Below are 26,040 nucleotides of genomic sequence, written 5' to 3'. Positions count from 1 at the left end.
GTCCTCCCACAGCCTCCTGAGAGCACCCCCATCACAGCTCTAGGTATTGTTCCACTCCTGAGTATTTATAATGGAGTGGATAGCACTTAACTCCGAGTTAGGCCCTCTGCCAAACACTGTACTTATGTGATCTAATTAAACTCACTTCTAGTCCTATACAATAGGCACTATTATTATCTCCATTTTACAGAGGATTAAACTGAGGTTCAGAAAGGATCATCACTTGCCCAAGGTCATACAGCAGAGAAGGGCTGATCCGGACTTGAACCCACGATTCAAATCCATTGTAGCAGCCTTCCCCCTCACACCAAAAAATCTGAAAATTCTCACCCATAAAGTGGGCCCTGGAGCATACAGACAGTAGAGTAAGAATTAAGAGGCACAGGAATTAACTGGGATAGGTCCATGTCCTGGTTCTGCCATTTTCTCATTGTATGAACTTAGTTTAGGCGAGTATGTTTGACCTCTATAAATCTCGACGTCCTCATCTATAAAATGGAAAAATGATAGTATTTCCCTTCTTGCGTGATTGTTGGAGGTGGTGGGGACCACACTATCAGAACAGGAACATTTGGGGATGGGATGTGTTCAAGGTCACACAGTAACTGACAGTAAGGGAGTCCCAGTCAGGGCTCCGCGTCGGGTTCGGAGCTGCCCTGCAGAACAGCCACACCCACCAGCAGCATTTGCAACCCATCAACCCGAGAAATGGCAGGGAAATCCCACTTCACGACCCCAAGAAACTTCTGCGGGCTTGGAAGGTGGTAGCTCTGGGTGCAGGGGTCACATCTTTTTTTTTTTTTTCTTAACCCCGCGCGCACCCTTCGCCTTCCCCATTCGCTCATTCTTTAAAGGGCGCTGCCTAGCGGTCCTCTGGTCACCTTGTCCTCCGCGCGCTCTAAGGCGAATGAGCCCTGCGCAGGCGCACGAAGGACGCCTTCGGGTCCCGCGCTTTACGACACTTGTGCAGCAACGGCAGCGGCAACTCGGCACTCCTTCGCGACGCTTCGGCCGGGCGCCGCTGGCGGCGGTTGCCAGGGTCGGGGTCGCTTTGCGGCATGGCGATGGCGGAGGGCGAGCGGGCTGAGTGTGCTGAGCGCCCCCGGGACGAGCCCCCGGCTGATGGCGCTCTGAAGCGGGCAGAGGAGCTCAAGACGCAGGCCAACGACTACTTCAAAGGTGCGCCCGACCCGGAGGGGGGCGAGGGAGGGTAGAGAACTGCCCAGGTCAAGGGTGCCGGGCCCGCGCGGAACCATGGCAACGCGGAGCGGCAGCCTGGGCGCGGGGCCGGCACGACCGGGTGACCAGGCGTGGGGAGGCCCAGGATGGCGCTACCGAGGGGCGACAGAGGGGGCAGGGAGGAGGAGGGATACCTCGAAGTGGCGAACGGAGCGGGTGCTCCTAACGGAGAGACTGAGAAGGGCGCTACCAAGCGTGAGGCGGGAGGGGGATAGGAATGAGAGTACTACCAAATGTGAAACCCCGAGAGGAGCTAGCTCATGGTGAGACCTGAAGAGGGCGCTACCAAGTAGTGACAGCGGGCGGGGGAGTGATGGCTCTACCAATTGGGGAGACCTGGGGTGGGTGGCATCAAATAAGGGGTGGAAGGACTGTCCCAATAGAGTAGGAATCTTGGGGAGGGGAATAGATGATCAAGTGGGAGAGCATGGAATGAGGAGGTTTGGGGTTACGCGAGGAAAAGGGATGTGTGGGAGGCCCCGGGAGTAGAGGTGGAGGAATCCCGAGAATAGTATGGCTTAAGATCTTGGGAAAGAGTAAGCTGTGGGGGCACCCATTCATTCATTAATTCAACGTGTTTATTGAGTATTTGCTATGTGCTAAGGACTGTGGTAGACTCTGGGGATATAGCAGCAAATGAGACAGATGCAACCCTGCCTTCATATAGCTTGTAATTTAACAAGAGTGTCAGACTAAGTAAACACACAAACAAATAATAAAATACTTGAAAGTTGTGATGACTGTTTTGAAAGAACCCCAACAGGGTGTGTGAAGTGGAGAATAAGGGTTGGAGGCTACTTTAGAGAGGATGGTCAGGGAAGGCCTTACTGAGGAGACGGCATTTAATTTGAGGAGAATTGGGAAGGAGTGTTCCAGGGGTGGAGCTGCATGTGCAGATCCCCTGAGGTAGGAAATGAAAGAAACTCTGTCCCTGCGGGAACTTCAGCGCACGAGCATTAGCAGGGAGACTAGTACAAGATGAGTGCAAAACAGGGGTGAGGTCGTAAGTTACTGCAGATTTGTTTGGGTTTTATTCATCTGTCCAAGAGGAGACGTTGAGTAGCTACATGGGCCAGACTGGAGCTCCAAGAAGAGGAATTTGGGCCTGACCAGCCTATGGGTTGAATAGAGCACCCTCGGAATGAATGAGGTCATCTGGGAAGAGAAGGGGCCTGGGATGGAACCTGGAGGAATTCTGATGTTTAGAACAGAAGAGGAAGAGGCTGAGCAGGAATGGTCAATGAAGTGCAAGGAAAGATGAGAGATGAGGGCACTTCCAGGAGGAGGCCATGCCCTAGTTGCCGCCAGGGTGGGCACTGACCAATGGATTTGGCTCCACGGCTGTTGTGGTTGGTAGCCTTGACAAGAGTAGTTTCTGGGGAATGGGGGGTAGGGGTAGGCAGCTAGGAGGGTATGGAAGGGTGAACGATAAGGGTGGAAATGGAGACAGCAAATGCTGACAAGTGTTTAGAGTATTTTGATTCTAAAGGGAGTGGAGAAATTGGGGAGGGGAGCTGCTTTTTTCTGATGATGGAAGTGACTAAGTACGTGACTTGGCCCTCCTGGGGATAGAGGGAGGGGAACTTACAGCGGCAAATCCCTGGGGAAGGGGTCGAGGGTAGAAGGGATCTAGAGCTTTAGCGGATAGTTGGTGTTCAGTGGGAGCACAAATGGCTTCAAAGAGTGGAAGGTCTGGGCAGGTTGGGGCCACAAGGAGGAGGTACGCCTGGTGAGAGACGAGGCTGGAGGTGGGGCCTTGGAGGCCGGGTCCGGGAGTGTGTTGTCCCCCTGAGGATGGCAGGGAGCTGCGGGAGGTTTTAAGAGAGGAGGAACATGGACTGATTAGCATTTGGAAAAGACCTCCCCCACCCTCACTGGACACAGGGGTGGGCTGGAGACCAGGAAGGAGACTAGAAAGGTGGACAGGTGAGAGGTGGTGGTGCTGCCAGCCAGGCTGGAAAGGTGGAAACTGACTCAGGACACGTTTCAGAGAGGAAATGAGAGCAGCCTCTGGAGAGAGGGAGGTGGGAACTGCAGGCAGAAAGAACAGGATGGCAAAGGTGAGTGGAGCCTGGCCCCAAGGACTGAGTGGGGCTGCAGGGTAAGAGGCATGAGTTTATGGTGAGGCTGCAAAGAGGACCCCGAGCCTTCTGCTTGAGGACTCTGGGGAACCTGTATTGTTCTGAGGAGGGGAAGGACAGGGTCAGGTTTGTGCTTTAGTAAGACCCCTCCGGAGGGCCAGGACTGGAGGCTGGGAGACTGGGGAGGAGGCAGTGGCAGGCACCTGGGCAGGAGAGGATGAAGGCCAGGCCAGGGTGGGGCTGTAAGGGTGAGTGAATGAGTAAATGTGAGATGGCCCAGAGGTTGGCTTGACGGAACCTGGTGCCTGCCATGCTTTGGAGGTTGAGGGATCAGGAGGAGGATGTCTTCAGCTGGAGGACAGAGGTTGACCCTGAAATGGGGCTTGGGGGGAGCAGCAAGGATGGGGGTCAGTGCTGAGGTGAGGTAAGAATTCTGGGAAACAGTAAGCCACTGGGAGGGGTCCCTTGCCTCCCAGGACCTGCGGTCCCAGCTCTCAGGAACCCCGGGGATGGGAAGGCAGCCAGAGGTTCTGGCATTGAGCTGGCACAGACAACACCCCTCCTGGTCCAGGCCCCTGGCTGGCTGGCAGGCCCCGGCAGGCACAGAGCCCCAGCCTCTGGGGCTGTGGGAATAACAATAAAAAGAGTAATTACTGCTCACCTTAATTGAGCCCCTGTGGTGGCCAGGTACAGCACTGTGTTTAATGCCCCCAGGGGCCCTAGGAGGTGGGTGGGAACAGCCCCGTTTGTTTTATAGAGGAAGCCGAGGCTCTGAGAAGCGAAACTGCTTGCCCAAGGTCAGAGTGTGCGCAGCAGAGCCGGATATCCCTCTTCCTCACCTCGCGCTTGGCTCCCGCGTGCAGAGTCCTTACCGTAGCCATAGTCATCTTGGCCCAGTGGGGAAAAGAGGGGCCCCCAGGCTCTCAAAGGAACCCCCTGCCCCCACTGCCTATAGCCCCTGCCAGCTTGGCCGGATCACCTCTGTGAGCTCAGGCTTACTCCGGAGGCCTGGGAGGGCAGAGCCAGATGTTGCTCAGCTCTCTTCCCCCCTCTCTAGGCCTCATCTCCCTTTTGTAAAATGGGAGGGGTCGTATTTAACTCCCAAGGAGGCTTAGGAGTCTATGAGTTTGTAGACATGGTTAAGAGTTCAGGCTGCCTGGGTTCAAATTTTGTTTCTCATAACCTGCTGTGTGACCACCACACCAGTGACTCAACCTCTCTGTTCCTCAGGTTCCTCATCTCTAAAATGGAGAATGTCTCGTATTTGTAAAACACAGAACAGAGCCGGGATATGGACAGTGTCACTGGATAGATGTACAGGCCCTTTCCATTTCCTCTGCTCCCTTCTCGTCTTCTCTTCATATAGTCATTTATTCACTTCATTTACAAGTATCTGCTGATTGTTTTTCTGTGCTGTAGCCACGTTTCATATATTAGTTCTTTTAACCCTCACAACCACCGGCTGAGCTGAGGCAGGGCTGGTTGTGATTCCCACATTTCAGGTGAGCAGGCTGAGGCTCAGGGTGGGGAGGCTGTTAGCTTCAGGTCTCTTGGTCAGCCTCCGAGACACCAGACTCCCTGCCCTATGCCAAATGGCCTCTTGAGTAACACCTCACCTGCCAAGAGAACTAGCCAGCTAGACTCTGGAACACAGTCAGGAGGTCGGAAGGAGTCCTCGAAGGTGCTAGCACTCCAGGGAGCGTCAGTCAGGCGCTGTTGTCAGATTTGGTTGGGCAGCTTGGTTCTGTCCTTGCATGTTTCTGGGAACTCCCGGGCCTGCCCTCCAGGGCTCCCAGTCCTGGGGAAGGATATGCCTGTCACCCAGTGGTGACAACCCAGAGTGGTCAGGGCTAAGACAGAGCCCGGGGGATGAGGCAGCCTGGAGGGGTACCTGACCCAGCTTGGGGGTCAGGGAGGGCTTCCTGAAGGAGGGGATATCCCAGCCATTTGAAAGATTGCCAGATGATTTTGGCAAAAGGAATTGTTACGTTGTTCCTAGCCATCTCCCAGGACCTGGCTTCTCCTTTCTCTAGTGTTAGTGTGTCTGTCTCTCTGTTTCTGTCTTCCTTCCTTTTTTCATTCATTCAGGAACCATTCATGGTTCCCAGAATCCTCTTCTTCCATTGTCTTCACCTGACTCACTCTTTCTCATCCTCCAGGTCTCAGCTCCAGCATAACTCCTGGGCTGCCCCAACTGTAAACACGCTGGGTCATCACTGTGTGGAGATGGCTGTGCGTCTGTTGTGTGTGAACTGTGAGCCCAGGAGGACAGGTTTAGTGGGGTGCTTTTCCTCAGACAGGGTGGGGGCTTAGAGAAGTAAGATAAACAGGGTCCCTGCCCTCACGGGCTTAGGTTCAAACTGGGGAGATGGATTATAAGCAAGGAAACAGAACAAAGGACAGTCATGGTTTATGAGCTGGCTGTGGAGAAAAATAAAGTGGGAATTAGGGTAGGAATTTTAGGCTGAGATTCAGGAGAAGGACTCTGAAACTCAAGTCCAAAGGGTCTACATACATTGCCCAAGGACACCCAGGGAGGCAGGGGTTGGCCCTAGGCTGCCTGGCCAGCCTCCTACCTGGAGGCCACCTGGCGTGGAGGGTGAGAGTGGGAGCATTTGAGTCTTGGCCTGGCTCAGAATCCCTGTAAACATGGGCTTGCTTTCTCTGAGCCTCAGTCCCCTCATCTAGAAAATGGGGCTAATGCAACTGTCCTTAGGGTTGTTGTAAGGATTCAGTGAAGGGACTCTTGTACCAAGTACCCAGTGCAGTACCTGGCACATTATGGTCCCCCAGTTTGGGCCTGGGCATGTGGGAGGGGAGTCCAAGGCTGGTACTGCAGATACAGACTAGGGGGTTGACCTCCATGGCTCATCTGTAGAGTGAGCACCAGATGGTGCACATGCCACGGAGATGTGTCGAGACGTAAAGTGCCGGGCACAGCTATAGCTCACTTCCAATAAAATCCACCTTTCTCCTCAGCCGGATGTCACATCCTGTCACTCCACACTTAGAACATCAGCGTCCATACCCTGCTGTGGCCTTTGGGAACTGTCCTGCCAACCTCATCTCCCACCCTCCCCCAGCTCACTCACCCCCACCACACTAGTCTCACCCTGGTCCTAGAACAGAGGGTGCATGTCCCCCCACCCCCAGGGCTTTTGCACCTGCTGTCCCTTCCGTTAGGAACACTTTTCCTCCAGTTTGGATTGTTGCTTTGGGTCTCTGCTGTATGTCCCGCTCCTTGAGACTTAGGAAGGCTCCTTCTCCGTCCCCATGTCCTATTCTTCTACTAGGCCCACTTTTCGGGCTTGTTTACTTACTTGGGGGGTTTGGGCAACCCAGGGCTCAAGGCAGGTTCGTGTTTGCTGTTTGTGTCTCCGCTGTGGCCCTAGTAACGTATCTTGTCTAGGCCATGGGGAGGACTCGTGAGGCCCTCCTAAGTCCTGGAAGAAGTATTGCCCAGCTTGAGGTCTTGAGGGGTGATGGTTGAGTGGCTGGATGTGTGAAAGTGACTTTGCGTCCTGGGATTTGGACCTGAGGAAACAAGGCCTGTGCTAGGGTAGGACAGAGAGGGAGCAGGTTGAAGAGCCATTTCTGAACTCAGCCGTGGACCTCAGTTTCCGCATCTGTAAATAGGGAGCCTGGGCCAATACCCAGCCCAGGGCCTGCTCTTGCTGGATGGCGGCTGCCCTGCCTCATGCCAGCACCTCCTCCATTTCCACAGCCAAGGACTACGAGAACGCGATCAAGTTCTACAGCCAGGCCATCGAGCTGAACTCCAGCAATGCCATCTACTACGGCAACCGCAGCCTGGCCTACCTGCGCACGGAGTGCTATGGCTACGCACTGGCTGACGCCACGCGGTCCATTGAGATCGACAAGAAGTACATTAAGGGCTACTACCGCCGGGCTGCCAGCAACATGGCGCTGGGCAAGTTCCGTGCTGCACTGCGCGACTACGAGACGGTGAGCTGGGCCTCAGGGAGTGGGCCTGCTCCCGGCACCTGAGCCAGGTGGCTGCCGAAGGCCAAATGGGGGTGGGGGGAAGGCCTCAGCCTGCAGGGCTGGAGGGGGCAGGTGTGAGGGGCCTTTTGTGCATTTACTCCCCCTCTCCCGTCCAGCAAATGCCCATGAGGCTCCTTGGCCTGGAACAGATTTCTGGGTTCACATCCTGGCTCTGCCGTCACTCACTTGATGACCCTGGACAAGTTACTTATCCTCTCTCTGCCTTCTTTTCCACATCTGCCTCTGAGGGTTGCCATGAGAAATAAATGAGTTTCTGCTCCTCAGGCATTTAGAACAGCATCTGGCACCTAGTGTTTTGTAACAATTAACCATTATGATTATTGTTGGTGAACAAGCGCTACTCAGCCCTTCTTCTGTTGGAGCTTGTAATTCAGAGAAAGGAAAAAACAAACCCATGTCATTGAATAGGTAAACAAAATCATTGCAGATGAAGATCCGTGCTTGGAAGAAAATAGAATAGGGCACTATGCTCTAGGAGGACGGCAAATGGGTGTGTTGTAATGAGGTGATGAGGGGACAAGAGCACAGCAGGAGTCCACTGGCTCACTTGCTCATCAGCTATTGGTGGCACTGCAATTTTGCTTGGATAAGAGCAGCATTGGTGGTAAGGATTTAACAGCGCGCTCCTTCATGCCAGGCATGCTCTGCGCGCTGAGTGAATCGTGTGGCAGCCCTGTGAGGTGGGAACTGTGGTTACCCCCATTGTAGAGAGGAGGAGACTGAGGCCCAGAGGGGTTAAGTCACCTGCCCATCAACATGCAGCTGGCAAGTGGCACAGCTGGGATTTGAACCCCAGCAGCCCAGCCCTCCAGCCCTGAGTCTCCCCTGCCCAGAGGGTTAGCTCCCCGAGAGTAGAGGGTTTTATTTGTGTTTTATTTTGTTCATTGAGGCAGTGTGTGGTGCCCAGCAAGGGCTCGGTCAGTGTTTGTTAAGTGAATTACTGCTCTGCTCCTCTGTGCAAATACAGCCTGTCACTCCCTCCTTCCATTTCATTGATCCCGCACTCTGAGCAGCTTCTGTTGTGTAGGAGGGGTGGCCAGGGGGCTGAGAGCCACAGGCTGCATTTGGAGGAGCCAGGTTAGGCTGCGGCCGGCCACTGGCCCCCAGCCTGGGGTGGGGGATGGGTTTTAGACCAAGTGAAGGCTCGAGCCAAGCCCTGGGCCGGGGGACACCTGTGTCCGGGTTGGGTCTGAGGCATGGAGGAGCAGGTATTTAGAGACTGGGGTACACAATGAAGGAGGAGCTGGGGTGAAACCTGGGAGCACGGGGCAAGGAGCAGTAGCGTGGTCTTCAGGAGCTTCAGCTCCCAGGCTAGTCCTCAGTCTGGCCTCTCCCTGTTGTCTCTTGGTGACGAGAGGAGTGGCTGCTTCCAGGGAGGCTGTGGGGTCTGGTGCAGTGTTGTGACTAGAGGTCAGCAAGGCAGGAGGGCCCAGTAATGAGTGAGTAAGCGGGGATCTGGAGTGGGTGGGGGCAGGGCTGCCCTGCTGGGCGCCCTGTGGGAGGGGCCCGGAGGAGCCCCTGGCTGCTGCTGGCTGCCGAAGCCCTGAGCACAGGTCTGTGCAGTCTTCACCTCACCCAGCAAGGCAGGAAATCCTTGCCCCAGGGTAAGGAGTAGGGCATTCTCTCAGGGCTCTGACCCTAACTGGGACCTGACCCTGCCTATTCCATGAGGCTGAGGTGGTCCGTTCCAGCCGTCTTGTGGATGTGCCACATCCGAGCTTTCTCTCAGGCCTTGTGCGTGCTGTGGAGACCTGGCAGAGGATCCACAGCCTCTTTTGGACACACCTGAGGTGGGGCCACCCCTAGCATTTAAAGTGTCATTACCCTTATCCCTGTGGGGCTCTGCCGGCAGCACTGGGGAGTCCCCGCATAAGCCTGAGATCCTTGCCTGTCTTGGTCCCCCACATGCCTGCAGGCTCTGTTGGTGCAGAGCAGAGGGGCTGGGCTCTGGGGTGGCTCCCCTCCAGGGTCTCTCTCCTGCCCTGCAGAGCCTTTGGGTGACATGCTAGAGTTCACGGAGGCAGTGCCCAGATTCCCTCCTAGATCATGGATGGCATCCTTGGAGGTACAGCCAAGACATGACCTTGGTTGAAGAAATGATCCTGAGTCTCTGCCTCTTAGCAACCTGAGCCCTCAAGTGATGGGCCTGACCCTTCTCAGCCTCAGTTTCTTTATCTGCACACTCCCTGTCGGCCTAGCCGTGTTGTGAGCTCTTTATGGGCATGAATCCAATCTGTGTTGGAGGAAGGAAACTGAGGCCTGGACAGGGGAAGCCCCGCTCCAGGGCTGCCCAGCGGAGAAGTGGCAAAGCTGGGACTTAAACCCAGAGTCCATGCTTGTAACTGTTGGTGGGCCATGGAGTCAGTTTAATGGTTACAGACCAGTAGTTCTGTCTTCATCAAATAGAAGAGGGAAAAAAAAGACTCCATTGTTTGAAGGAAGTGTGTATATATTTGTGAAAAAATATTTTATCATTTACATGACTATACGTGCTTGTTGGAGGTGTAATGTGGGCCATGGCCTAAAGGCCTCTGTGCAGGGCTGGGAGCACCAGCTGTGCGGTCAGGACTCCGGCTGTGGTCTGGGCAGCTCCAAGTGCCTTGGCTCTGCAGCCTCAGTGTCCGCCTCTGTGGAAGGGGAAGGACAGCGGGCCTGCCTCAGAGAGGCCTCGCAAGGACTCAGGAGGTTGGGACATTGGGAGTAGGGCCTGCCCCCGTTTAGCACTTGGTGCGATTATCCTGGGGGTGTCCAGAGAAAGAGCCTGTGGCCCACAGGAAGGGCGGTGTGCAGGGGCCAGGACCTCCATAGGGGTCTCCATTCTGCTCTCCCTCCAGAACCAAGCCTCAGACCTTCAGCAGGAGCTCATCTGCCTTTTCCGTAGGTACATGTTGCACCCCCCCAACCCACTCCCCTTATCTCCAAGTTAATCCTTTCAGAAGGACCCTTTCTCCAGGATTCCCCACCGCTTAATTGGGTCCCCTTCTTGGAAGACTCCCCCTGTGTTCTTTCTTGTCTCTGATTAGAACTCAGGGATCATGCGGGCCCAAGCCAGATCTGGGGGACTCCTGCACCCCCCACCCCTTTCTGGGATCTTTCTGGTTTGGTTTGTGATGTGGTTTGCATTTGGGTTTCTTACAGCATAGTCCCGCACAGTCTGTTAGAAATGTGTTCTGCCTTTGCCAGCCTGCGCAAGCGCCTGTGCACCTGAGGTATGGACATGCCACGGGGACGGGAGTAGTCGTGGCTAAGAGCTAGTACAGCACCCACTGGGGGCCAGGCACTGTTGTGACCGTCCTGCTGTGATAACTCATGTAGTCTTCACAGCGACCCAGCAGAGAGGGGACAGACGAGGAAGCTGAGGCCCAGAGAGCGGGCTGCTGCCCTGAGGCTCCAGAGCCAGGAAGGGACAACCTGGTACCAGAGTCAGGCTCCTGACCACTGGTCAAAACACACAAAAATTTTGGGGGGCCTAGTACAGGTCTTAGCACAGCCAGTGTGCTCCAGTGGTCTCTCTGCTTTCTTACATAAGGGATGTTGGGTTTGATTGACTAAATTTATTGACCACAGGGTCTCAACCTCGGGGGATGAAAACTCTGGCTTTGCGCTGAAGATTGTCACTCTGCGCTGCCTGCCCGCCCTAGGAACCCGGCCCTGCTCTGGCTGGCTGTGTGTCTCGGGCGGGCATGGCCCCTCTCTGGGCCGGACTGTCCATCTGGACGCTGCAGGTGATCACGGTGCCCTGCCACACACGGTCACGTGGGTCCCCGAGGTCAGGATGTTCCGCATGGATCCTGGCTCTTGCTGGGCTCCAGTCCCTTATCCTCAGTTCCCGCCTAAGCCATTCTAAAAAAAAACACTTGTTCCAGTTAAGTTCAGGCAGGTCATTTGGTGACAAAATCTGCCCTGAACTTGTTGGTCTTGATTGCTTCTGTGGGGTGCGATTGGAGGTCTTGCTGTAGAAACAGGAGGGTGTGTGATTACAGGTGCTGCTCGGTCGGCTGGTGTCGTGTACCCTACAGCATGTGCGCTGTGTCGCCTTTCTGAAGACCGAGAAATCCCCAGTTCCCAAGCTCACGCCGCCCCCATGGCTCCCATAGGGACTGCGAAACCCGTGTGAGCACTTATCAGTTCAGGCACTGTAGTTCCTGCCCGTGAGCGCTCCCAGCTGAAGATTCCACTTTTTAAAAACAGCTTTTTGTTTGAGAGCATGGTAGCTTCACATGCAGTTGTAAGAAGTGACACACAGATCCTGTTCTCCCAGGTTCCCCCAGTGACACATCTGGCATAGCTACATAAATGCCGCGGTCAGGATACTGACACTGACACAATCCAGATGCCACTTTTTCAAGAAGCGTCTAGTTTCCTGGGGGCCCTGCCAGGCCCCTGCAGTCAGGAGCAGACAGCCTCCGCCAGGAGTGGGAGCCGGGCAGAGCCTCCTCCCCTTTCCCAGCGGGTCAGTGAGTCACAGAGGCAGCAGCCACAGGCACTCACCGCGCTAGACCCTGTGATGGGCCTGATGTTGCATTCTCACCCCGGCCCACCTCAGGGGTGCTGTCCCATGGAGGCTCCCTACTTTCTCAGCAAAGGGAGGCTCGAGAAGTGGGGCTGCTTGCCCTGGAAGGCCTAGATTCAGACCCCAGGGACTGGCCCCAGAGTGGGTGCTGAAGACCACTCCCCTCACCCCACCCCCGGTCTCCGTGGAGGGCCCTGTGGCACCCACAGCAGACAGGGAGGGGGGCGCGCCCAGCATGGTGGAAGTCGGGATCCTGCACAGGGAGAGGTGGCAATCCTGGCTCCTAGGGTCTGTGACGTCCCCTCTGTGGGCCTCAGTTTCCTCATCCCCATCAAACGGGGATGGTAATAACACAGTTTAGAGTTGCTTTGAGATTAAAATGAGCAAGTTAATAGCTTACACCAACGTCAGGCATGTAGGCACTCAGAAGGGAGCCAGGTGTTACCGCTGCTGCTTACTGCCCTCCTCCCTGAGGCGTCAGTGTGTGTCCCCAGCCTCTGCCCCAGCCTGGCGTCTCTAGGAAGGCACTGGCTCCGAGGAAATGCTTGGTGCTTCATCCGTCAGCGGGTGGGCATGGGGGTTGGAGGAGGGAGGCAGGGCTGGGGGTGTTTATTCACTGCTGGGAGGGGGCCTCCGCCTTCCCAGCTCCAGCAGTGCTTAGTGGGGGCAGATGAGCCTGGGGGCCTGTGGGATCCAGGGAGGCGTGGTTCCTGGAGGAGGGACCAGAAAGGAGCTGGAGGTAGAAATGAGGTGTTCTGGGCTGGGGAACAGCCTGTACAAGGCTTGGAGGAGAGAGGGAGCTGGCACCCTTGGGGACTGGTGAGTTTGGTCTGGCTCACAGAGAAAGCAGAAGGTGGGCGGGCTCTGTGGCCAGGCCAAGCGTGGTTTGGACTTTATCCCGGGGTGTGGACTCATAACCTCCCCGCTGGGAAGGACTCCAGGGGGTGTCTGGTGCTGCCTCCCTCCCAGGCCTTGCACCACACCCACACCCCAGGTGGAGCCGCCTGGCAGGCTGCCCTCCCCTGAGCCTGCCCAGACAGGGAGGAAGCTCTCACCCGCCACCACCCAGCTTCCTGGCACCCTGCTGGGTCTGCACACCCATTCCCTGGGTGGATGAGCCACACTGATCCTCAGGGGTTAGCAGGGGCCTTTGCTCAGGCTTTTGACCCAGCCAGACTTCCCACCAGCAGGCATCTCCTCCATGCTTGAGGGCCAGCCCTGGCACCTCCCCCTCTGCCTGTGGCAAAGGAGCTGTGGGGGCCCACCTCTGGGGAGGCTGGCAGGGTGGGCAGGTCAGAAAGGGTCCACTAATAACAATTACAGTGGCTATTACAGATAAGTAAACTGAGGCTCCGAAGAATGAAGTCACTTTGCCAAGGTCGCACAGCAAGGAAGTGGCAGAGCTGGGATTGAATCCAGCCCTGTTTGCTTCTGCACGTGGAGGTTCAGAGTTTGCAGGAAGTGAGATAGAAGGTAGAGGGAGGGCAGGGGGTGGGCTCCTTTTACTGAGAATTTACTGTGTCCCAAAAGTCACATGCCCGGTGCTTTTTGCATGTGATCTCAGCACAGCAGCCCAAGAAACAGGGGGACACAAAGGGCTACTGCCGCTTACGTGGGCTTACTGTTTCCTGGCCCGCCACACACACTACATTCACTTAGTCCTCCCGGCGGGGCCGAGAGAGACATTGTCGGCATCTCACCTTCCCGAGAGGCAGACTCGCTTGCCCACGGTGCCCAGCTGGTGATTGCCGGAGCTGGGATTTGAGCCCAGGAGGCCTGCATGTGTGGCCCAGAGGCTCCACCTTCCTCAGAGGAGGGAACAGATCTCATTTGTCCTGGGTGTCCCTGAAAGCCCAAGGTTGAGCAAAGGGATGCGACACCACTAAGTGCTGCCTGCCGCCTGCCGAGCCCCTGCTGGACCCAGGCCCTGTATTTGTTACTTATTCTGCCCAGCAGCCCCAGCAGGTGGCGCTTCTCATCGCCCTTGGTTTTATAGATGAGAAAAGAGGCTCGGGGAGCCCAGATTACCCTCCAAGTGGTTGGCTCTTGGGTGAGTCCGGGCTGTTCCCTGTGTCTTTAGGCCCAGCCCACCCTCTCCTCTCAGCCCCACCCGCCTTGGCATTGTCCGTGGCAATATCAGTCAAGTGGACCTCAGCCTGTGGGGTTCTGACAAGGAACCTGAAGCCGAGGCTCCTCAGACAGGGCAGTTTTATTTTAACAATAGTCAGAGCTCAGATTTTTTAGCACCCAAATGGGTTGCCCCTCATGGGCAGCCCTGTGTAGGCAGCTGTGTTATGCCCTTTTTTTTGGATATAGAAACCAATGTCTGGAGGTGACACGAGTCCAGGGTTCTGCCTTTAGTGCATGGCGGCCCCAGCTGCCCAGGTGGTCTCGCCTCAGTGTTCTTGGAGCCCCCAGCAGGGCAGACCAAGGGCAGCCTTGGTGCCCCCCCCAGCCTCTTCTCTGCCCTAGGTGGGATGGTCCCCCCACTTTGGCCTGAGCACCGATAACCTCTTCCCTTCCTTCCCTTTGCCTGCCTGACCACCCAGGTCGTAAAGGTGAAGCCCCACGACAAGGATGCCAAAATGAAATACCAGGAGTGCAACAAGATTGTGAAGCAGAAGGCCTTCGAGCGGGCCATTGCGGGCGACGAGCACAAACGCTCCGTCGTGGACTCGCTGGACATTGAGAGCATGAGTGAGTCAGGCCTGGGTGCCCGCCATGCCCGGCCCAGAACATTCCACGTCCTTGCGTGGGCCCTGTCCATTCCCTCCGGGGGACTAGGGGATGGGGCTCGGGCAGCCTCTGGTCCCTGTCCCCAGGCCACTCTCTGTTGCTCCTTTGCCTGCATTCCTGGGAACTGCACTGTCTAAAGCTGGGGCTTGATTCCCCAGTTGAGGTGAGGTGAGTGAGCTGCTCCTCCCCTCGCCCAGGCCTGGCTCCCTGCCTGCTTCTCCACCACTCACCCCGGCCCCCGGCAGCGCACCCGCTCCTCAGGGGCCTCGCATGTCTGGTTTGTCTCTGGGTCCTCTGGGTGCTCAGATGACCCAGTCACTCATTTCATAGATAGTCACTGAGCGCCTGCTATGTGCCACACACTGTTCTCGGCACTGGGGGATAGCTGTGAATAAAACAGTTCCTGCCCTCATGGAGCTGACTTCCCAGTGGGGAGGGAGGTGATTAACTAGCCAACAAATGAATTGATGGTGTTCAGCGCTGTAAAATCAAGTAGGCAGGGGGGACAGGCGGTGCTGGCAGAAGGAGCACATTAGCAGGGCTTCGGGGAGGCCTCGGAGCCAACCCAAATGGAGGGGGCCGGCCTTGTCTCTCCCTCCATCTCCCTCTCCACCTGTGTGTCCAGAGCCGAGTCTGCCCTGTGCCTGGGAACCAGGCCCCCTTTCCCGCCCTCACCGATGGCTGTGGCCACTGACTCTCCTCCCCCTGTTCACACACCAGCCATCGAGGATGAGTACAGTGGGCCTAAGCTTGAGGATGGCAAAGTGACAATCACTTTCATGAAGGAGCTCATGCAGTGGTACAAGGACCAGAAAAAACTGCACCGGAAATGCGCCTACCAGGTAACTCACCGGTCAGGGGCTGCACACACCTGTGACCCCAGGATAGAGAGCGTCGTGGCCCTGGCAGAGCCTGAGCTCTGCAGAGGGCAGCTCAAGGAGAAGGGTGGTGATGGTAGCTAACACTTGCTGAGTGGGTGGTGTGCTGGGCACAGTGCAAACGAGTTCTTTAATTTTGGTATGTATTTTTTTTATTTATAGCGTTTCCATTTGCTTATTTTTTTATAGTTTTCCTCTCTGCCCCATATGTTCATGCATGTTGTCTCCCTTTTCCACTAGAGCCTTTAAGGCATTGATTGTGGTTATTCTAAAGTCTCTGGTAATTCCACCATTGGATTGTTTCTGGGTCTGCTGCTGTTATCTGTTCTTCATGTGTCTCACAATTTTTTATTATATGCCAGACATTTTGTGTAGAAGAACAGAGACACTGAGATAAACAGAAGTTTTCTGCAGAAAGTGGCAGGACTTTGTCCCGTCGGGCTGCTCGTGTGAGGGTTGCCGACGCGGCCTGCAGGTTAGGGCGGCCTTTGTTGCAGTTAGTTCCCCCCTGGCTTTAAATGTGTTCAGAGTCACTTAAAGGAATCGGGACAATCCCTTCAGCAGGGTTTGGGACCTCAGCCCTGGCATAATCCCGGGGATGTCTGTGTGCTGGGAAAGTCTCCAGCTTTTGGAACTGTGAGAGAGCTCTCTGACTTTCAGCCCGGCCGCCAGAGTGGGGCTGCCGGGGAGTCTCTGCTCTGCAGTCTCGCCCCCACCTCTGTGCCTCGGGAGGCTGCCCTCGCCTCCTGTGCTGGCCTGCCGTGTGGGAGAGTGGGCAGGTGAGGGCAGGGGCGTTCCGTGGCGGGGGCTCTGTGGGGCTCTCGGCGCGAGCGTTCTGCCACCTTCCCCGCACCCGCAGCCTTGGGACCTTGCCCTGTGGCCTCGCTGCCTGGATGGAAGCAGTTGTGGTCTCTTCCCCGTGTTTAATTTAGGTTTCTTTGCACCCGGGGCTCTCAGATGGTTTTTTGAAATTTGATTTTGTTGGGTTTTTGGCTGTTGTCATTAGGGCAAGAGTGACTTCTGTAACTGTCTACACTGACCAGAAGTGGGCATCTCCTTTTTTAACACTTTTTTCCCAATATTTACTTTGACAATTGTCAAACCTACAGAAAAGTAAAAAAAACGGTGCAATTACCATCCATTCAGCCTTCAGATTCTCCAGTTGTTAACATCTTGACCCACTTGCTTTCTCTTGTCTTTCTGCACACACATGCATGTGTATATACACACACACACACTTCTTTTTTTCTGAGCCACTTGAAGATTACCTGTATTGCCTGAAAACAGGCCATTCTCCTGCAGGACCATAGTGGGGTGGTCGCCCCTTAGAAATTTAGCATTGATACAATACTGACTACTGCAAACAGCCCACAGACTGTCCATAAAATCTGGAAACATTCTCAAATATACATAACAGTCTCAAGGTCATCCTCAATCTTCAATTTATAAAAGCTAATATTATCTACATTTCCAGAAGAGTATTTTAGTTTCCCCCAAAACATGCTTTCTAGTTGTTTTTGTGAAACCCAGAATCCATTGAAGGGTCAGATCCTGCTTTTGACCTGCCTTTTTACTTCTTTTCATCCGGAAGGATCTGATGTCTTTTTGGGGAGACTCTTTCATGACACTGACATTTAGGTGCATCCAGACCAGTTATTTTATACAATGTTCCATATCTGGATTCATCTGTTCTTTACGATACTGATTATTTTAAGAGAAACCAAGAATCTCGGTTTTCATGTGAAATAATTCTGATGTTTAAATGCCACAGAGGCTACTTGGGTCACAGTTTGGGGGCCAGCGCCCACTTGTTCGGGCGTCCCTGCCCATTCCTCCCCTTCCCACGCCCTCTGCCCAGCAGCGTCTCCTGGTCAGTCCAGGCTGTCCAGGTGCTTGGGGCTGCCGCAGGCCCTCTAGCCAGCCGCCTTTACGGCCTGCCCTGCCTTCCAGATTCTGGTCCAGGTCAAAGAGGTCCTCTCCAAGCTGAGCACGCTCGTGGAGACCACGCTCAAAGAGGTGCGCGCTGTGGGGTGGTATGTGGGTGGGCAGGGGTGGTGGCTCCCTGGCTGGGGCAGGGCCATGGAGCTCAGAAACTCACAGACCCACCGGGCTTGGTCTGCCTTCCCTCCTCCCCCGTCCTGTGTCTCTCGCTGGGTGTCCCTCTCCTTTTCTGGCTTCTTGGTCTCAGTCCTGTCCTCTTCATTTCTGTGTCCCTGCCTGTGTCTTTTGCATGCTTCTTCTTGGTCTGCCATGACCTCTTGCCCCTCCCCTCACCTCTGCCCCCTCCCCACGTCTCTCTCTGGGCCCCTCCCTCTCCGGTGGCCTCTTTTCTTCCAGACAGAGAAGATTACGGTGTGCGGGGACACCCATGGCCAGTTCTATGACCTCCTCAACATATTTGAGCTCAACGGTTTACCTTCGGAGACCAACCCCTATGTATCCTTCCTCAGAAAAGCAGACCCCTCCCCACCCCTCCACCTGGATTTGGGGGAGGAACCCCTGCCAGAGGGAAAGGCGAGACCTTGTAAAAGGAGAAACCTGAGGGGTTATGGGGACACCAAGATGTGCGCTGCAGCAGCAGGCCGACCTTGTGCTCCAGGAGGCCAGGGCCAGTCCCCACATGCTGTGACCTGGGCACGTGGCTCAGTCTCTGGGCCATGGCTTCTCTGCATCTTGAAATGGGGCTGCCACAAGGTCATACACACAGCCCCTGGCACAGCCCGCACCGGGGTTTCCTTTTGGCTCTGCCATTGCCCTGTGATGTGAGTGTAAGGGGTTCCTTCACCCCTTGTGCCTCGGCTCCTCATTTGCAAAATGGGGGTGATAATAGGGTCTGCCTCGTTGGGTCATTGAGGGGCAAGTGAACAATGCATGAGAAGTGGCAGGTTGCCCACGGCCGGGCTATATAAGCATGTGCCGATACAGTAGCTCAGTAAATGGCCACTGGGTGGGCCACCCACTGTGCAGTGTTGGGTGAGTGGGTCCATGTCCCATTTCCCCTGTGGTTTTGGGCCTGTACTGGGGGAGAGCTGAAGCAGGCTGATCACCTGGGGTCCCCCCCCACACAGCTTCCCTCAGGGACAGCCAAGGTTGGGGACCTCGGTACTCAGTTCACGCTGCTGGGCCAGAGCCACACAGCAAAGACAAGCCCAGACCCCTCAAGCCCTGCTGCGGGGTACTGGCTGGATTTGGGGGTGTGTGGGGACACTGGGGAAGGAGCAGCCCCCCTCCTTATTTTCCTTAGCAGGGCAGATATTTAATGGTGACTTTGTGGACCGCGGCTCTTTCTCTGTAGAAGTGATCCTCACGCTCTTTGGCTTTAAGCTCCTGTACCCAGATCACTTTCACCTACTTCGAGGTGAGCTGGGGGGCAGCAGGATCCAGGGTCAGTGTGGGACCCCGGGCAGGGCACTTGCTTTATCCTCGGTGAGCCTCCAGTTTCTTACCTGTAAAGCAAGGATACTGGTTGCAGCTGTGTTTGTTTTGTGCACTCACTGAGCTCATGCCCAGGGCTGTGCTGGGAGGTCGGGCAGGTTGCGCAGTGCACAGTGGTATCACACGAGCTCTGTGGCCTTGATAAGGACTTTGCTCATAGGAAAGCTCTGAGCAGAGGAGGGTCAGGGTCTGACTGAGGTGTTAACAGTGTCCCCTGGGGGCTCTGTGTGGGGGACAGACCGAGGGCCGAGGCGGGGAGCAGGAAGAGGGTAGTGGCAGCTGGACCCGGCTTGGAGCAGTGGTTGGATTTGGGCCCTTTTCAAGACAGAGCCTGAGTGTTTGCCGGAGGGCTGGTTGCAGGTGTGAGAGAAAGAAGGGGCCAAAGGGGGTCCTCCGGGGTTTTGGCTGGAGCATCGGGAGGGCGGTGGCTGCTGCTGGCAGGAGAGGCAGGAGGAGCAAGGCATGGGGGGAGATGAGGGGCTCCTGCTCCACATGGGGCTGACAGGAGACGCCCGCAGGGCTCCCAGGGGACCGTGAAGTGTGGATCCCTCCGTGTGGTCCTGGCAGGATGGGCTCACAAGGGAGTGCGGGCTGCTGGGGGGCTGGGGCAGGGCTGTCCTGTGAAGTGGGGAGCTGAGCAGGAAGAGGGGCCAAGCGAGGGAGAAGAACCAGCAGGAGATTGGGCTGGGGGTTCCTGGGGTCCTGAGTGTCAACGCTGGCCGGGTTCATGGCCGGCTTCCAGGAGTTCACGCTGCAGGACTTGACCCCATGGCCCACGCCTGCTGTGGGCCTTGTGGGCGGTCGCACAGGCTACATCCAGCAGGGATGCTGCACAGTGCAGAACAGGGAGGTGTGCGGGCCGCGTCCTTGCCTCCTCCAGGCCCCAGAAGCCGCGGAGCAAGAGTGAGGTTATGTGTGGGAGGGTGGGCACAGTAGGTGCTCTGCGGTGGCCCCATTCTTTGGCCTGGGCTACCCCAACTTGCTACTTGCTAGAAGGCAAGGCAAGCCTCTGGAGGGAGCCTGGGGTGCATAGGGGCAGGGGGCATGCCCCTGGTCCCTCAGGGCTGGGGCCTGGGCCTTGTGGCCACACGCCCATGTGTGCCTCTCAGCTGGTTTGTGCCTCCAGAAAATGGACTGAGAACAGTGTCTATACCTCATCAGGTTTGAGGGGCCAGCAAACAGATGCGTGAATGTTACTGGCTTGGGGCTGCCAGGCAGTCCTCCTGGGCCCCCTGACCTGAGGGCATCTGGGCACGGAGTGCTGAGGTTCCTCTTTGTTCTGCTATTGGCCAGGCAACCACGAGACGGACAACATGAACCAGATCTATGGCTTCGAGGGTGAGGTGAAGGCCAAGTACACAGCTCAGATGTATGAGCTCTTCAGCGAGGTGTTCGAGTGGCTCCCGCTGGCCCAGTGCATCAATGGCAAAGTGCTGGTGAGGCCTGCAGCCAGGACCCCGTGGGCTCCTTCCCCCACCTGCACCCCACAGGGGGCCCTCTAGGACAGGTGTGCTGGCGCAGCGAGTCTCACGACTGTCCCCACCCCCCATCCCAGATCATGCATGGGGGCCTGTTCAGTGAAGATGGTGTGACCCTGGATGATATCAGGAAGATCGAGAGGAATCGGCAGCCCCCAGATTCAGGTACCTGGGGCGATTTGGGTGGCAGCCCCTTCCCTCCTGGGGTCTAGGTGTCTCCAGTGGGCAGCACATTGCAGTTGCAACCATGGCCCTGCCCCTGATGGGCTTTGTGCTCTTGGCAAGGGACAGTGAGGCGAGCCTCAGTTTCCTCACCTGTAGTTTGAGTCAGTGCACCTCCCAGTGGGGCTGTGCCCCAAGGCAGCCTTAGTGTCCCCAGCGTGGAGCACATGCTGGTCACACTCGGAGTTCAGCTGCTGACCCTGGATGATGTTACTAGGGTTTCCATTCTAGTGATGGGGACAGACAGCAGAATGTTCACACTCATGGCTGTGGGAGGGAGAGAGTAGGGTGGTGTGACGGGCAGTCAGGAGGGCCTCCTTGGGGACGCCGTAGTAGACACGGAAGGGGGAGGTGACACCTGCCGTGCTGAGGAGTATTCAGGCAAGCACAGGGGCGTCCTGAGGCCGGGGGAGGAACAGCTGAGAAGCCAGGGGTTTTGGGGTGAGCAGGAGTGGGCTTAGAAGAGTTGGATGAGGGCAGGCTCTGTGGAGCCCCCCAGCCTGTGCGAGCAGCTTGGCCCCGTCCCTAGTGCAGTGGGAGCCGTGGGGGCTTTCAGCAGAAGGGGACCTGATCTGAGTTGTGCTGTTAAAGGTTCCTCCAGCTTTGGGGCTCCGATGGATTGGATGGGGTCCCGGAGGGGAGGCCATCAGGGAGGCCGGGGTGCCACCCAGATGGGAGGCCTGCTGCCGGCTCAGAATCCCATCTCATGGATGCCTTGCCTCCTCCACAGGGCGTGTCCCCTGCCCAGCCCCTCCCTGGACTGGGGTGGGCCTTGAGCACACACCCAGGGAGGTAGGACAGTCCCTGATGATCCCCCCTTCCCTTCTAGGCCCCATGTGCGACCTGCTCTGGTCCGACCCGCAGCCACAGGTCAGTCTGCTTGGGCCCTGTGGCTGGTGGGTGTGGGCTGTGGGCAGGCGGCTGGGCGGGGTGGACAGGCACCCTGAGCTCCCTGTCTCCCCAGAACGGGCGCTCAGTCAGCAAGCGGGGCGTGAGCTGCCAGTTTGGGCCCGATGTCACCAAAGCCTTCCTGGAGGAGAACCACCTGGATTACATCATCCGCAGCCACGAAGTCAAGGCCGAGGGTTATGAGGTGGCACACGGTGGCCGCTGTGTCACTGTCTTCTCCGCCCCCAACTACTGGTGCGTCCCCCCTTTCCCATCCATCCTAATCCCAGACATCATCCTTTCTCCTTATACCCCAGTGTGTTTCTGAAAGAAAGAACTTTTCTTTCTCTATGTAACCACAGTACCACTGCCGCAGCTGTACAGAAGGTCACCTGAACCCAGCCAGAGTCCCATTTCCCCATGTCCCTCATAAGTGTCTTTTTTCAGTTGATCTCTTCTAACAGGACACAAAAAAGGGCCACATTTTCAGTCTCCTTATCATTGAGTCCGCTGCCCCTTGCCGTTTCCCTTGTTCTGCAGAGCTGCCTGTGCCCTGGACTAGACCTGTCACATCCTCAGGACACCGGTCACCGTGTTTCCTCGTGGTTAGAGTCAGGGCGTGGTCAAATTGGAGTCGAGGCTTTGGCAAGAGCCTTGCCTGTGTGGGGCTCACGTGCCCCCTGCCCATCTTGTCAGGAAGGCCCTCTGCAGGCCCTGTCTGCCCGGCCCCCGGCCCCTGCGCCTTCCCCGCATCATTCACCTGCACCCCCTCCTGCCCCGCTCTCCTGCCCAGTCGGGATTCCCCTCTCTTCCCCAGATGGACCTTTTCTGTTCCTGTGTCTCTCTGTCCCTCAGTCCTTGACGCCATCTCTGTTTCCGTTTCTGTCAGTGCCTGCCTCAGCCTCTGTCCCCTCCCCACGCCTGACTGGTCACTCTGCCTCTGTCCCCACAGCGACCAGATGGGGAACAAAGCCTCCTACATCCACCTCCAGGGCTCCGACTTACGGCCCCAGTTCCACCAGTTCACAGCAGTGGTGAGTCAGCCCCGTGGTCCCCTGCTTTCCCACCGCCTGGGCCCAGGGCGCTTGGGGCTGGGAGGCCTAGTGTGTGGGCAGACAGCCTGGGGTGGAGGGGCAGGGGTAGGGCTGGTGGAATTCTGCACCTGGTACTGGGAGACCTCCCCTGAAGCTGCCCCGTTAATGTCTCCCCTCTCCTGTGTGTCTGGTTCCCCAGCCTCATCCTGATGTCAAGCCCATGGCCTACGCCAGCTCGCTGCTGCAGTTAGGGGTGATGTGAGGCCCCATCCCAGGGTCTGCCCCCAGCAAGCAACCCCAGGCCTGGCCCAGGGCAACGTTGGACCCCCTTTTACTTTGTAAAGTTTGTATTTATTCCCCTTTAGGTTTGCAGAGGGGTGGGGGACTGGCCAGAGGGTCTGCTCCCTGGACAAAAAGGAAGGAGGTGGAGAGGCAGGGTTGGGGCACCCGTCTGGGCATTTTGGAAGGAGGCTGACGCACTGCGAGGTGGGCGGGGGCCAGAGGCCTCCCCGCCCCCTCATTTGCATGGCCCCTCCCCCGCTAAAGCAATAGGGCCCCACCACAGGAAGACCCCCTGGAAGGAGGGTCATCAGGGAGGCCTCGCCTGCATCCGCCATCCTGGCAGCCCCGAGGCGGGACTGGGCTGGGGTTCACCCCCTTCCCCAGCTATTTTATGTCTGTAATTAAATATGTTAAAATAAAGTCATCATTGTAAGTCAGCTTGTCTCGATGGTGGAACCACCAGAGCTGCTGGGATTGGGGTGACCGTTCCACTAGATCCGGAGGGGTGGTGAAGCCCCAAAGTTCCACTCCGTCATCTCCCCTCTTCCTGGGGTTTCCTGGAGCTGGACCGGCCGTCCAGCCAAGCAGCCCGGCTGCCTTCCAGGGCAAGCACTTGGGGGAGGGCCCTGCCATCGGCGATGGAGGTCCGCCCTCAGTGGGGTAGGCGGGGTGGGGGTGCGCAGCAGGAAGCAGTTCATCCCTTCCCCTGTGGAGTCATCAGCAAGTATTTCCTGAAGCTGTGCGGGCCCTGGCTGCCCGCAGGGTGCCAGGGCAGGCGCCTCCCAGGAAGCCCGTCACCCTTTGGTTCCGGCGTCACACAGTGAAGAGACTGCCAGCTGCCAAGGGAGGCCGGAGGTCCCCTCTGCCCCCTGACTTCGGTTCCCCACAGAGGTTAATACTGAGTCCCATTCGAGCTGCTCCGCGTGGCCTTGGCCCTATGGAGAGAGAGCTCTTTTCAAGCCTGAGTGCTTCTGGATCCACCTTTTTCTGGGGAGACGAAGACCTGGGTATTGTCTATGGGCCCATGACACCAGGCGGGGGAGCCCCATGAGTACTTTGACCCCCTCGATCGCCTCTGTAAGGCAGTCCCAGTCGAGCGCAGGCCTGGTTCAGAGCCTCCCAATAAGTTTCCCTTCCCGAAAGCAAGTCAGCGTCGCAGCACGCACAGACCACCTTCCTGGGGATGTGCGCCGAGGAAAACAGACATGAATCCTAATCTGCAATTCCATTTATTTCCCCTGGAGTCAGCCCGGCGAAAGGCTGTGCATCCCTGGCATCCCTGGCTTCCCAGTGGGGGGTGGGGGGTATCTTTCGTTGCTGCTGCTCGGGAGCCCCCAGGCCCAGGCTCAGTATTTGCCAGAGGACTCACAGAACTCAGAAAAGCTGTCGTACTTGTGGCTATGGTTTATTAAAGCCAAAAGAGAGATTAAAATCAGCAAAGAGAAGAGGCAGAGGGGGGAGTCCAGGGAGACCGGACACCAGTTCCCAGTTGTCTCCCGGGGTCGCGCAGGCAGCACGGCCTTGTCCCCCAGAGACACGCGACCACGCACGCCCACTAGAGACACTCCCCAAGCTTGGTTTCCAGGTCATTACTCGGGTTGGTTGTGTTGCGTGCTCAGCCCACAGAGAGCCTAGCTGTGCCATGTGGCCCAGGGTCCCCAGCATGAATCCCAGGGACCTGGGGGCCACCTGGAGCAGCCCAAGGCCCCAGGTAAGGAAGGGAAGACGCTCCCAGGGCTTAGAGGTCCCCTCCCAGGAGCTGGGCAGGGTGAATCCTTTACTGCACAGCTGTGCAACAAGCAACCCTAAAACTTAGGCTTTAAACGTTTATGTACATTTCTCAGTTCCATGGTTTGACAGGAGCTTGGCTATGCAGTTCTCAGTTAAGGTCTTAGGCGTTTTTGGTCAGGTGCTGGACATCCAAGATGGCCCCTTCCTATGCCTGGCAGTGGGTGCCGGCTGCTGGCTGGGAGCTGTCGCCCACACAGGCCCCCTTGTGACCTGGGCTTCTCTCTGTGCGGGAGCTGGTCCCACAAGGGAGCATCCTAGATGCCCCAGTGGAAGCCCCGAGAATTCCTGGCTTGGTCTTGGGAAGCCCCAGTACATCACTTCCACCACATTCTGTCTGTTGAGCAAGTCACTAGGCCAACCCAGACTCGAGGAGGTGAGAGAATAGGCCCTCTTGATGGGAGACTCTCCGGCAGCCATCAGCACCGCCTGCCCGTGTACACCCACCAAGACCCGTGTTGACGACCCTCTCAGAGAACATTACTAATTTACTTAAATTTCTGATTAAAAGTAAATGTACTGGCTGAGCCCAAGATGCTTGGAATTATATTTAAGCCCAGAGATGCAGTTTTTCCTACAGAAAGAGGCCCCTAGCTGGCATTTAATTTACCACCTGGTTGGCTTTGTTAAGGATGACTCAGTTCTGGATTGCATACTGCATAATGCATATGGCATTCCCCACACAACCCTGATGGATTTCTTTATTCTTTCTTAACTTTTTATTTGGAAACAAACTTCAAACTGAACAAAAAAGTTTCAAGAAAGGAACAAAAAAAATCTGTACACCCTTTACCTATAACAAAACATTTTGCTTCATTTTGCATATCATTCTGTGTGCATACCTTTTTTCCTGAGCCATTTGAGATGAGTTGTGTAGCAGACATACCCTTACATTCTTTGGGGTGTTTTTCCTAAGAATAAGGGCACCCGCATAACCACACTACACCTGCCCGCTGGTCAATTGCACATTGATAGGGCATTTGTATTTAAACCTACCCACTGCGTGCCCCAGTTACATCAGTTGACCTCACATTTAGTTGTCCTGTGTCTTTGGCTCCTTTCATCAGGAACATTTCCTTAGCTTCTTCGTCTTTTATGACATTGACATTGGTGAGGAGTGTGATCCTTCCCCAGCCATCCCTTTGTAAAGAGGGCTTATCTGGGGTTCCTCTGATGTTTCTTTGTGCTTACGTTCTGGTTGTGGACCTCCAGCTGGAACAGGATGTAAGAGCTGTACTGAAGGGCCCTGTATTTGTGATGTATGTGGCAACAGGACTACGTGGAATCCACAAATAAACATCTTGGCATTACATTTATGTCTCAGGGAAAGTGTCCAAAATGACTTTATTAATAGTTCAGCTGCAGCAGGAAGAGAAGCTATGGTGAAGATCACTTCTTAACCACCAAGAGCTACACTGAGATTTCATAGCTGTGAAAATC

General features: G+C 56.2%; 1 protein-coding gene across 1 annotated transcript; it reads left to right on the top strand.

Moving 5' to 3' along the window:
- Positions 1 to 968: 968 nt before the first annotated feature.
- On the top strand, positions 969 to 23,249 carry PPP5C (protein phosphatase 5 catalytic subunit). The gene is made up of 13 exons (XM_036885602.2): positions 969 to 1,179; positions 7,045 to 7,286; positions 14,409 to 14,556; positions 15,316 to 15,437; positions 17,424 to 17,489; positions 17,811 to 17,909; positions 18,726 to 18,831; positions 20,202 to 20,344; positions 20,464 to 20,551; positions 21,438 to 21,478; positions 21,573 to 21,751; positions 22,449 to 22,530; positions 22,730 to 23,249. Exons 1-13 carry the CDS (start codon positions 1,059 to 1,061, stop codon positions 22,790 to 22,792), a joined length of 1,500 nt encoding a protein of 499 aa, XP_036741497.1. The 5' UTR covers positions 969 to 1,058; the 3' UTR covers positions 22,793 to 23,249.
- The last annotated feature ends 2,791 nt before the right edge of the window (positions 23,250 to 26,040 follow it).

The sequence above is a fragment of the Manis pentadactyla genome, chromosome 15 (assembly GCF_030020395.1).
Source record: "Manis pentadactyla isolate mManPen7 chromosome 15, mManPen7.hap1, whole genome shotgun sequence".
NCBI classification, from domain to species: Eukaryota; Metazoa; Chordata; class Mammalia; order Pholidota; family Manidae; genus Manis; species Manis pentadactyla.
The sequence above is the reverse complement of the archived record's forward strand: the minus strand, read 5'-3'. Positions and strand labels throughout refer to the sequence as shown.